General features: G+C 41.8%; 1 protein-coding gene and 1 long non-coding RNA gene across 4 annotated transcripts; both read right to left on the bottom strand.

Annotated features, from left to right (window-relative positions):
- Window positions 1-812: 812 nt before the first annotated feature.
- On the bottom strand, window positions 813-7,410 carry LOC124656109. Of its 3 annotated transcripts, none has more exons than XR_006988750.1 (7): window positions 7,254-7,410; window positions 6,891-7,000; window positions 6,621-6,813; window positions 6,352-6,494; window positions 5,979-6,206; window positions 1,136-2,104; window positions 813-1,053 (listed from the first exon to the last, which is right to left on the bottom strand). It is a non-coding gene; the product is annotated as an uncharacterized LOC124656109 (long non-coding RNA). The 3 variants fall into 3 exon arrangements; XR_006988749.1 differs by having other exon boundaries at window positions 4,245-6,206; window positions 6,621-6,795; XR_006988748.1 differs by having other exon boundaries at window positions 6,621-6,795.
- Window positions 7,411-10,768: 3,358 nt separating this feature from the next.
- On the bottom strand, window positions 10,769-11,327 carry LOC124654942 (puroindoline-B-like). The gene has a single exon (XM_047193914.1). It carries the CDS (start codon window positions 11,312-11,314, stop codon window positions 10,769-10,771), a length of 546 nt encoding a protein of 181 aa, XP_047049870.1. The 5' UTR covers window positions 11,315-11,327.
- Between the last annotated feature and the right edge of the window lie 1,459 nt (window positions 11,328-12,786).

Raw genomic sequence — 12,786 nt, 5'->3', positions numbered from 1 at the left:
CCTGATTCAGTTTAAATTAAAGATTATAAATAAAAGGGAAAAGCATAGTACTGAAGCTTAGTAACGGAACCCAAGCTACCTAGCTACAGGGAAGGGAATAATTCATTTAGGCAAGGGACGACGTTCTTCTTCACGTGCTAGGGGACTCCCAATTTTTGACCACCATCCGTGTGCATGAGATCAGCCATAAATCGATGTTACTTGTCTCGCATGTCGGCTATCGTCTGTTTTGGCACATGCACACATATGCCTGCGGGAAAAGGGTTTTGAAATCCACAAATCTGGTTGTACTTCTATATATACACCTAATCAATTCACCCATGTACGAAAAAGAAGGACGTTGCATTTGTACTTCAACACCCTTCTTAACACTTGGTTCACCCAGGTATCATCCCCAATATTTTTCTGTTAATTTCCGTTGCTATCTTAACTCACGGTACAAACTTGTCCATGCACAACTGACTCGTACCTTGACAGTCTAACACAAACCCAACTATGATTCAAACGCGGTCTCCTGACTGCTAACACAATTCCTATCCGAACTCAATCAGCGCTATAAACGGACAAATGACTCACACAGACAAGGTACTACTCGGACACAACCTACAAACGTGATGTTTCCAACCAAAGCCAACACAAAACGTGCGTACATGGATATAAATTTGTGGGTTAGTAACGACCTCGTCAGCATACTCGTGAAAGCAGTAAAACATGTAGACGTGAAAATGCTCATGAACGCGTGGAACTCACGATACAGCTACTGCAATGCAAGCACAACTTATATCCACTGAAGAACCATCAAGAAAAGTGGATTACATATGTAACTTAGAATCTTCCTTTTATAGTTTTACGTCTTGGGTGAAGCCAAGAGTATAGATATACCAAAATCTACAATTTCAGGCATCATGTTTCTACCCAACAATATGTTGTCTGGTTTCAAGTCCACATGATAAAATATATCACTCAACCTCCCATTATGAAGATGATTTAAAACCTCGCAAATTTCCTTAATTATTTTGTATCGTGTGTGCCAATCAAAACCACATGATTCATCTGCAAAAGGATTAATTATTTTGTCAGAAACACATATTACTTGGCCATAAATGTAATGAACTGATTATATATTCTGCCATACCAGAAATAAACTTGTAAAGACTCTTCCCTCCATGTACTCGAAGCAGAGCGCTCTATTATTTCTTGCGAAACTAATTCTCGTGTACATGTTTGTTGCATCGAGCATATCCATTATGTGTTGCGTATATGGTCTTCTCGCTCGGTGTCCTGAGTATACTGCATGTTGGCGTGCTTACGGCTGGCCTGATAGTTCTCCTTGTAAATCTCGACATTCATGCACAGAACATTCCTCTGAAACCAGTTCAGCTTCTTCACCTCCTTCTGGATGAAAGGAGAAGAAGTGTGATGTCCATGTGTGGTGCTCAACTGCTTGGAGAAGATCCAGTCATCCACTTCGTAGTACGGTCATCGTCCTTCTTGATACCTTCTTGATAACAAGTGTGGCATAGAATTGCTGAATGAGAGGAATATTTTAGTCCCATTTGACCCTCATTAGGTTGTGCAGCCACATCCCTTCTGTCACCCAAACATCATCCTCAAAGTGACTCTTCAATAGGTTGCATGGGTATCACTTTATCCTTCGGTTCATAGATATCCTTGAAGATGAATAACTGCTCCATGCACCAAAACCGGTTATTATACCACACCAAATTTTAGTTGTACAACTTACTAGCCATGATTATCTCCAACAACATTATCCATAAGGTGAAACAGGTATCAACTTCCTAACATATCCCAACAAGATATCGAGATAAACACACAACCCTAAGTAAGCACGCCGATTCGCAAGGTCAGTGAAATAAGAAACATCGGCGATAGGTAAAGGCAATATGGATTATTAGCGAAAAAACGTCGAATAGGACAGATGACTCGAAAAAATGACACAAAGCTAGAATATAAGAGAAAACTGTAGAATATGTGAAATATGTGAAGAGGGGGAATGCTCGCCTGTGAAAAACTGTAGAAGAACTGCCTGAGAACTTGTCGTATCTCACATCACCACTTCGTTCTATCCGGGAAGAAGCAAATGCTGGAACACACAACATATGTAAATGTTATTTCTACAACAAAAGAATCAGCATGATCAAGACATAACTTGCATGGCAGGTGATGCACAAGTTGGTACATAACATCATCAACAACAACATCAAAGCCTGTTGCCAAGCAAGTTAGGGTAGGCTAGATATGAAACCCATCAGAGAAAAAAGAGACCAAAACGAGGAGAAAGAAATAAAGAAAAAAACGAGTGTCCTATGGGACACTTAAAGAAGAAAAAATGTGATGCACAAGTTGGTCCATGCTTAGCAAAATGTAGTGGGACACTTAAATTAACAAGACATGAAGAATTGCACACACATAACATTTAATTTTCATTGCATTTATCATTTTGCAAAGACAGAAGTTGTCTATGATGCATGACAATTTAATATTTGGATTCATCTTAATTTTCTGACAAATTTTGGTATAAAAATTTATCGCGATGGAAGATACAGTTTAAAAGATAGGGTTTGTCATTTATTAATTAATAAGCATTTATTGTTAATAGGTCAAAATTTATTTGTTAAAAACAAAACAAAGAGCACTTTGAAAATTAACAAAGAAAAAGAAAAGAAAATGGTTGGTTTTAAAGGCTATAATGATTGCCTGTGAAAAATTATCGAAGAACTGCCGCCTAAGAACTTGTCGTATCTCACATCACTACTTCGTCATATCCGTGAAGAAGCAAAAGCTGAAACATACCACGAATGTAAATCTTATTTCTACAGCAAAAAAATCGGCATGATCAAGATATTATATACATATGATGCGCAAGAGGATCAATGCTTAGCAAAATTAAATGAGAATTAAATTAACAAGGCATGAAGAATTGCCCCAACACAACATTCAATTTTCATTGGGTTACTATTTGGCCGAGAAAAAGTGGTCTAAGATGCATGGAAGTTTAATGTTTAGAGTCATCTCGATTTTCCAATAAATTCTGGTACGGAGATACAATTTAAATGATAGAGTTTGTCCATTTATTACTTAATAAACCATTTTATTAATTGGTAAAAAAAATTATTTGTTCAAAAACAAAGAATTGGCCCCACCATAACATTTAATTTTCCTTGTGTTTATCATTTGGCTGAGACATAGGTGGTCTATGATGCATGAAAATTTAATACTTAACTTCATTTCACTTTTCAGATAAATTTTTGTATGGAGATACAATTTAAAATAGATTTTGTCCATATATTAATTAACAAACCATTATTTAATTGGTAAAAATTTATTTATTTGTTAGAAACAAAACAGAGAAGACTTTAAAACTAACAAAGAAAAGCAGTGTGTTGATTTTGAATAAAAAAAGATTCAATACCATGGTGTTCATGGCTTCGATCAAGGGGTGGAACCAGATGGGTAATACAAAAAAATATCATTCAAAGATATTTTTAAATAATACAAAAAAGTTATTAGTTTTCATGAATAGTACAGGTTTTGAAATAATTTTAAATCTATGACTCAGATCGGCGAAACAACAGCCGATCGGTTATAGGACTGCCAATTAGGCCTTCGGCCGAACTGCCGCCTAAATTTCTGGCAGTGGACAGGGCTCATCAATGATGGTGCGGCTGCACCCGATTGGCCACGCACCGACCGATTGGTTAGTGTGCCACCATCTAGCTGCATGATCACTGCACACACGTAGTTAAACTGGTTTCTAACTAAATCCTCGCGCCAACGTTTCCCGCCACTCTAAAAAGCATGGTGACAAGATGAAGAAGCATCCACACTGCACTAGATTTATGCACGAGTACCGATGTATCTGAGTAGCGATGTATCTAAGTTTGCGTTTTACTGAAGCAATGTATCTTAATCAGGTTTATTGTTGTGTTGTATCTTTATTTCAGCTGTAGTATTTCAGTTGTAGTGTACATTTGTATCTTATTTTCAAATGTACTGTATCTTAATTAAATGTCATACTAAAGACCTTTTATAACCCACCATAATTTTCTCGCCAATTTTCTCTCGCCCATTTCTTCCTACCAATTTTCTCGCGCCCATTTCTTCCCGTCAACATCTTCATGCCGAGCAGTAAAAGCAAGAGAGCTGCCTCCTCGAAGGGCATCCAAGAAGGCTAGCCCTTGGCAGGGTAAGCTTGCAAGCATTGCACATAGCTCGGTACGTACCCGTTAATATCACAGAACCCCAACCCCTCGGTGTGATGTCCTCAACGCTTGATGCATCTGTGGTATCCTGTGAAATGGGGATGTAGTGTCTATTGATAGTGGTCTCATGGTTCTCCATGAACATCACCTTCACAAGAAGCCACAGTTTATAAGACTCGAGGCTACGAGTGATCTATGCCTCAGTCATCGGTCGTGTGAATTGTTCTATCTACCTTGATGAAACAAAAAGATGTCAGTGAAACGATACAATGAAAGGATGCATACTCGGACCATAGAATATATATATGACACTAGGACGCGAGGATGGACTTCTTCTCGGCCGACTTCTCCTCAGGGTTCGGCCGGTCGCTACATCCCTCCAAGTCGTCGTCGTCCTCCTCAGCCATCGCATGCTCCGCTGCCTCTTGCTCAGCGTCGGCCATAAATTGTGTGCCGAGCTCAACAAACTCCTCCATGTAAGCCTCGTCAAGCTCGTGCTCAAGCGGGGGTGACGCAGGTTCGGCCGATGGGGCTGGAGGTGGAGGCGGAGATGGAGGTGACGGTCTGTCACGGCTGTTGGGTCCCAGCATGGAGTAGTTCATGGCGTGGCGGCACGGCATTTACGTGTAGAGGGAGGGTCCCGTGCTACGAGAGCACTTGTGGTAAAAATGGGAAGGAGGACGGGTCTATTAGGCGGTGGCGACGCGGGAAGCAACGAAGAAATGTCGGGAAGAGAAGGAAGGGTTGGAAGAGGAGCGACGCTGCATTAACGCCGGCGATAAGTGGAGAAGGCGCAGCGACGATGAGATGTCTCGCCTGCCTCCACCTCGGAAACCATCGCCACCATTTAACTCAATTTTTTTTAAGAAGAGATGGAGAGGTTTCTATAGAAACCTTTAATAGAATTTTAGTAACGATGACGGAGAAAACAAAAAGAACAAGCAAATTTTATAAGGTATTTTCCTGGCTGTTACATATAACCACTATCTAACTACAGGGACAAAGTAACTTGTCTCAATTTGTACCTAAGACACTAACGAGCAAGTGCAATTGAAGACATGTTGCTGTACTAATATGGTACATTTATACTATTAGTCATCCAATTGCAATAGATGATAACTTCCTAGATCCATTACTGTAACACATCACTATTCGTAGGTATTTAGAAAATTAAATGTGACCATGACACTAGAGGAAAGATGTCTGATTCATTTCAAGCTAAATTCTATATCTAAGTGAATGCGGATATTTTACAAATTTGTATAACACAATAAATTTGAAAATGTACTTTTATATTAGAACGAACTCCTCTTACATCGTGAACATCTTGATACTCATCTCTCATGTTAGTATTTCCATGATTATGACACAAAGACTATATATGTCAGAGTTGAATGAGATATGTCCACGCACATAGAATTCCAGTGCCAACTATCCCATGCATGACTAATTATAAAATACAGTCGATCGATGAGAAAAGCTCTGTTAGGTTCTTATCTTAGATTCCAGTCTGTCTAAACAAAATGGAGTCTAGTTCTTCACACAATAGAAAATAGGAATCGTCTATACGGGGTCTAGACTTTTTCTAGGCCCAATAATCCATTTGATTCTTGAATAATACAAAGCCCAATAAAATAATCAAAGCTTTTATGAATGAATAATAAGATCAAAAAAGAAAATAAGTAAGAAGGAGCAGTAGTAGTAGGAAGACTTAAGTGACTTCGTTCATTTACGTTGAGATAGACGAGTAACTACCTTTTTCTATTTTCATTTCTACGGTTGGACAGCCGCCGCCACGATGAGCTCTTGTTGTTCTTCCAGCAGTGTCCTCTTACTGTTTTCAAGAATGTGGATTGCATTCCTCAGATGAAGTATATGATTGTGTATATCACCTGGATCGGCGGAAGCCAGAAACACAGGCGTCGAGATGACACCCAGGATCTGTTCTAGTTCGAGCCTACTGTTTTCTATATTGAGAATTTCCTGGGGAATGAAGGAAAGTCTTGCAGCGATGAGAAAAGCGATTGACAATCATTCATACATATACAAGAAGAGTTTTCCGGATTCACATGAAACCTGCATCATTTCAATATGGTATTAAGTAATTATCCAGGTGAGTTTTTCATACCTCGAGAGACCAAAATCCGCAATTTTCTAGCAATATATTTGTAGGTTTCAGATCCAAGTGAACAATGTGAGGATAATATAAACCGTCACAAATTCCGTTCATGATTTGATACCGTCTTCTCCATTCATGTCTATGAGATGCATCTAGAAAATGGGAGAGAATAAAGTTGGTTTAGTAGAGATACTTCAAGTCCTGAGTCATATGAACACTAAATAAATGGATGCTTGAACCAAATGCGTGCCACATTATACTACTGGTGATTTGCTTACCAGGACACGCATTAAGTAGATTTCCAAAGAAAAGTAACCTTTGCGGTGCATCTGTGAAGACAAGCTCGCCCCCACAGTCTACCATTTCCGCTTGTGTGTCAGAGCAATATCCCTTCACTGGATTTCTTTTCATCAAACAATCGGTCGCAGCAACTGCACCACCGTCAAGCATTCCCTATATAACCAGGGCATGCTTTGGCAGCGTCAACTTACAGTTTCAGATATGTTGTGATTAAGACAAAGGGAAGCTGAGAGTTGTCATATTCATACCTTATAAACTACCCCAGAACCATGACTAGGAAAGTGTGTAGCTCCTTTGTATAATTGAATATATCCTCAAAAATCCCTATGTAGCTAGCTCCTTTGAATCAGAGATATTGCTGTAGAAAAACACGGGGTTCAATCAAAACTTCACAAAAGCATGTGCAAGAAGTTGAGTTCTCAGAATTTCCATGGGATCTATATTACGGATGGATACATGGATGAAAGGTCCAAGTTAACTCCAAAGAAGAATCTAAACAAGATCAAGTAGGAGGTCCTGGAACTAAAGCTAGCAACCATGCAGGAGAGGCACACTAAATCTTTATGTAGTTGAGAAGATATTTTCGTGGGAAAAAAGTTCATGGTAATTACCTGAAGAAGGAGAAACCCTGCTCAGCCCAGTCCCGTGGAGATGGCGAAGCTCGGCTCATATGCTGCCCAGTCCTTTGGAGAAGGCCGAAGAGGACTTATATCTCAGGACATGGTGAGATCTAGATCTGGATTGAGAACCCAAATGTAATAAAGCAGTGTCAGGCCACCGCAGTGTCAGTAAGGCAGCTATCGTTTGGCCCGGCTATCAGTATCTTGTACCTACTGCCGTATATGCCAACTATGCGCATTTTCATTTAATTAATGTAGCAGCAGCCCAGTTAGGACATGTCCCTGCACTAAGCGTTTCCTGCGTCTTCAAAAAAATTTAGGGTACGTCAGACATATTTTCAGTCCAGTTACGCGCTTCAAAGACTTCTTTCGTTCGGCGTGGCCCAATACGGTGTCCGACGTCTCGAGCCCGTCCCCGCTCCACAGGAGACACTCCGGGCAAGCTGGACAGAGCGAGAAGCGAGATGGGGAGTCTAAGGGGTGATGAGATGGGCCGCCTGGTGCTGCTCTAGTGGGATATTGTTTTTTTTTAGACCAAAGTCCTTATATGTTCCCTAGGGATGTTGGGCTAGATCGGTGCTACAGCCCGGGTAGCACCAGACTCAGATTCGCCCCTAAACCCGCACACCAACTCATGGCTACTAAGTCAGTGTTTGGTTTTAAAAAAATAGATGAAATGCTCGAAATGAGTCTAGCTTTGAATTAACGAAGCCAACAACTGGCTAGGAATTACAATAATGATTACAACACACACTAGCGCAAAGCGCACACCAAAACCCGCAAGAGAAGACAACACAAAAAATGTCAAACCGAAGCGCCAACATAGACCAAGATGAGGAACCTTGTCTTCTGTTGCACTGGAGAGAGCACGACCATATCCACAATAACAAACCTCCACCGCTCCAAGACTTAGCCCAAGGGGGAACTCGACGACGGGCCGAGAACCTAGTAGAACACGGTGAACCAAAGGAGAGGGGTCTCACAACGATGCCTCCAAAAAGGTGGATGGCGCAGAACGCGTCATCATCGTCGGCAGGGACCGAAGTCCTACAAAGTTTTCATCTAGACCTGAAAACCACCACCCCTGAAGCTCAAACTAGGTGCAGCCCAAAATACACCATCATCGCTAGCTGCCGCCTCTACAGTGCCCACCGCCGTTCGGTAGTGAGATGTGGGAGAGGTTGTTGGAGCAATACGTATAGTATGATGCTGGACACAGATATGCGAGATAAATAATATAGAAACAAACGGCTCAGTGGTGATGGGTTATACCAGTCAGTGAGTTTTAGCGCCTGACCATTCAACGCAAGGTGCTTGACCAGGAACTCAATGTAAGCGTCGTGTATAATGCACACACGCTTTTATATGCATCTATCCATCTACCACGACATAAAAACTGGTCGTCCTTGCTAACCCTCTACCACGTCACAAATATCCATTAGTATGGGTTCTAGCATGGCAATTTTTTGTGTGCCAGCCTTGCTGGGCGCTGAAAATGCCTATCCGTCAGCCAAAAATATTTTTCTAGGTGGACGGCGGCTGGTGCCATCAAAAAATTCCACTAGATAAGTGGGACTTTCTTTAGTGACACAAACACAAAATTTTCACCTAATTTATTTTTCTCTTCGTTCAACAAAGTGTAACAAGAAGGCCCTGAAGATTTTCTTTGTAAGCTTATCAATGCCCACAACTCCTTTTTTGTGTTTGGATTTTCAAGATCCAGTCTTGACCTAGTTCCATCTTCATGTCTTGTGTTCCTGGTTAAGCAACGTACCAACAACGCTATCGCACAAATTGTTCCTTCACTACTTGTACATCCAACTGCGGTCCCCTTAACTGTTGTTAATTAGTTGGCAGCTAGTCTTTCGCTCCCCTTCTCTGTTCTCTCTCGTAATAGGCGAAAGGGAGGCGATCGGTGTCCCACCACTCTCCGCCAGCGAGACCTGGAGTTCTCCCCCCCTCCATCGGCCGCTCCAGCGGTGGGAGGGGAGGATAACTCCCATGTCTCGTTCATGGCGTGTAGATAGGTAAGGGTTAGGTTTTGAGGGCGGCGTTGCTAAGATGGAGGCAGCGATGACACTTAGGCCAAATAATGTCCACCACCTCCGGCCCCATCTCGACTTCATCAAGGAAAGTGGTGGCGTAGTCTCCCGTCGTTCCTATCGTACGGCGTGGCTAGGGTTTCCTAGGGTGCATCGATGAGGCGGCGGCGCATCCAGGGGATTTTGTTCTCTGGCTTTGGCCCCGATGGCGTATCCTCCGGCGCCGTCGTGAAGCTTGGAGATCCTGCTCAGGAGTGAAGATGATGGATGGCGGCCGTTGCCCTTGGTGACGGTGTTGGCCGTCGGGAGAGGATGGCGGCTTGGGAGCAGGCTGGAGACCTGCGATGGCAGGTCTGCTGGTTTTCCCCAACTTGGTCGGCGTGCAACGGTGGACCTGGGATCCGACCTGCAGCATGGGGATGAACCCCGGTCGACGCGCCCCAACGCCAATGGCTCTTCCATCTGCGGGGAGCTTCTCTTTCGACTCGTAAAGCCAGTAACATCGATGGTGCTGGCTCGGATCCGGCGATGGCCGGAGAAGATGGTGGGTGTGGAGTCCTCCAAGATCTTATCTACAATTTTCTTGTGTTGAGGGGTCTTTATGCGTATGTTCCTCGACGTGTATCCTTTACTGTTCCTTCCTAAGGTTTCCGCGTGTGTGTGCTTGTACTGTTTGTTTTAAGTTAATGAACGTGGTTACTTCTCAAAAAAACTGCGGTCCCCTTGATTCCTCGTCTATCTAGACCAACAACACAAAAACAATTAATAAACTCCAATCCACCAGGTTGGTCGAGGAGAGAGTAGAAACTATATCGAACAAATTGATCTAGAGGTCGAATCTAGCAGGAGGGACAAAAATTGATAGAGGGCAGCTGATATAGGCGAAAGAGCCTATCTTTTGGCCGAGACTAGATCCACGGAGCTCTCCGTCTGTCAAATCTCACCATTCGCGCCAAAAGGGAATGTTTCTGCCTACAAATATGGTTGTAGGTTCCATTTTGTAAAGTCCTATTGGAACTCAACAATGACAAACAACTATTAGAGAGAGGTCAGAAGTGATACTATCTGGAGACCGGAAAACAAATCCGGGTGGCCTTCGGGCCGTCTCTGACAGATCCCTTAGTGCCCGTTAGAGACATGTTGTCAGAAACGACGTATTATGTATTAGTCTTCTCTTACTTGTTTATGATCTGGAGAAGTTAACATCTCTCTTTAACAAAATAACAAGACTAACATGTGACACAAACCACCATCAAATATACACGTTGAAGTAGCCTATTGTTCTATTGCATGTTGGCATCAATGTCTTTATGAACATATGCATACATAATTGGATGCTTGCAAAAATAAAGTATATAGAGAGATGGGAAGGAAACCTTATTTTCATATTATTCCATGACCATATTTACTTGTCACATACACAAAAGTGCCATGTGAAAATTTATTAGTCACCGATGAAATACATCACCAATAATAGCCACTAGTGATGGGGATGTTGCAGGACCTTGGGACCACATTGCACTTGGAGGGCAAGCGCTGGGCCATCGCCATCACTCTAGCTTTCTGACCTTCTTGAGAACCAAAGCCACCGACCTCACCTTGGATTGTTCTAAAGATAGCCTTGCAGCGGCATTGTGATGCCATTTGCCCCAGTTGCTGGCAACACCGTTTCCGGATCTCCTCGCAGCTACTCTTCATCCATTCCCATGGCCAGGTGATCCACGTCCCCTTTGGTGTGCACCAATCCATCAAGTAATCCCTGCAAGAGTCTAGCTTCATATGTTCATGCTCACATTGCTCAGAAGTGCTCATGGTGGGAGCTTTTGCAGCCCATTTTTCATAACCACCTGCGCTGGGACCTTCCGTGTCACCGCTTGGAGCTTCTGCAGCCCATTTCTCATAACCACCAGCGCTGGGACCTTCCACGTCCCCGCTTGGAGCTTCTGCGTATTGTGCAAAGGATGTGCTTGCTACCAGAGCAAGAAAAGCTAGGAAGAAGAGTGCCTTCATGTTGTCAAGGTGATTTTGGTGATGGTGCGATGAATATACGAGACCAAGATGCCACTTATTTATGGATGAGGTGGCATGTATTCGGTGTGTCATTGTGCGTTTCTTATTCTAATGCTTACAAATTTGGTTGGAAATTTATCAAGGTTACCTCACAAGCACATGAAAATTCTGCAACGTTTTAAAACAGATGGTGTTTCTTGCACTGAACTTATTCCTTTATCAAAATAGACTATATGTAATGTTGTCCTAGAGCTGCACACTTTATGCTTACGAGAAACTGAACGTTTAGTCTTATGTAGGTTGTTCAAGATAAGATATACACCAAATTGTTAGATATTGTGTTCTACAAGTTTGTAGTACATGATAATTGATGTATCTCGGTGTCGTTATCATCTATCTTGATTTTTTTCTCTCTTCTATCTAGAATTATGTGGTAGTGACATAATGGTGTTTCTTGTATTATATCTCATCCTTTTTGAAGACACACAATGAGTAACGATACCTTGCACTTCACTTCTGCTTTCAGTTTGTATTCTACCAAGGGAATCATCTGGATAAAGTTTTAGGTTTTGTTCTGATGTGAAACTGAACATATACGTTTGTGTAGGTTGTTGGAGATGGGTTGGATACTTTTAGGATAAGACAAATCTGTTAGGATTTGTATCGGACACTAACATTACATGATAAGCAATGAGTCATCAAGATGTAATCCTCTTGTATCTGGGGGTTTGTGCTATTTTTTCCATTGATTTTGTTGTTTCCCGAAACTATATTTGTGTTTTTGTGCATATGATATGGAAGATGGAGCAGATTTTCACATTTATATTTTATAAGTATAAGAAAGGTACAAATGAATTACCACTAGACGTGTAGACACAACCCATACCGTACATAGGGTGTGGTAACTTTGTAGTCTCACGCGGCAGCTCCTACTAAATCAAGTGCATAGTTTAAAAAACATCGATTATTAAAATTGAATTTTTATCTAGGGATGAATATATGTTTTCCCTTGTAAAGATTCGAAATTATCAATGCCTATTTAAACATTTGAAAAACAGTTATATTTCAGTTAAAACACCGACAAGAACAATTGGAAAATGAAGTGAGAAATCACGAATCTGGAAGTTAACCACATGTAACTCTCAAAATTAACTTCAAAAAACCTCTCAAAACTAATCCCTAAGAACTTACATAATTTCAAAAATTTATTTAAAATTTGACCATGGTGTCGTGTCATGGGTTTAGACACCGGGGAATGGAGCTCCCCTGTTAGTTCGGTGGGGGCCGTAGAGCACGACGAGCACAATCGACGGACGAAACAAAGATCGCAATCACACAGAGATACAAGTTTTACCCAGGTTCAGGCCGTGATGTGCGAAACCCTATTTCCTCCGTATATGGTGGAACTTTTCCGATACATTTTTTTATTTCGGAGGAAGTAGTTGTTGGTTCATTCCCTTCTAACCCTCTCC

Source organism: Lolium rigidum, chromosome 5, assembly GCF_022539505.1.
Source record: "Lolium rigidum isolate FL_2022 chromosome 5, APGP_CSIRO_Lrig_0.1, whole genome shotgun sequence".
NCBI classification, from domain to species: domain Eukaryota; kingdom Viridiplantae; phylum Streptophyta; class Magnoliopsida; order Poales; family Poaceae; genus Lolium; species Lolium rigidum.
Note: the sequence above shows the minus strand (reverse complement) of the source record. Positions and strands in the feature narration are given on the sequence as shown.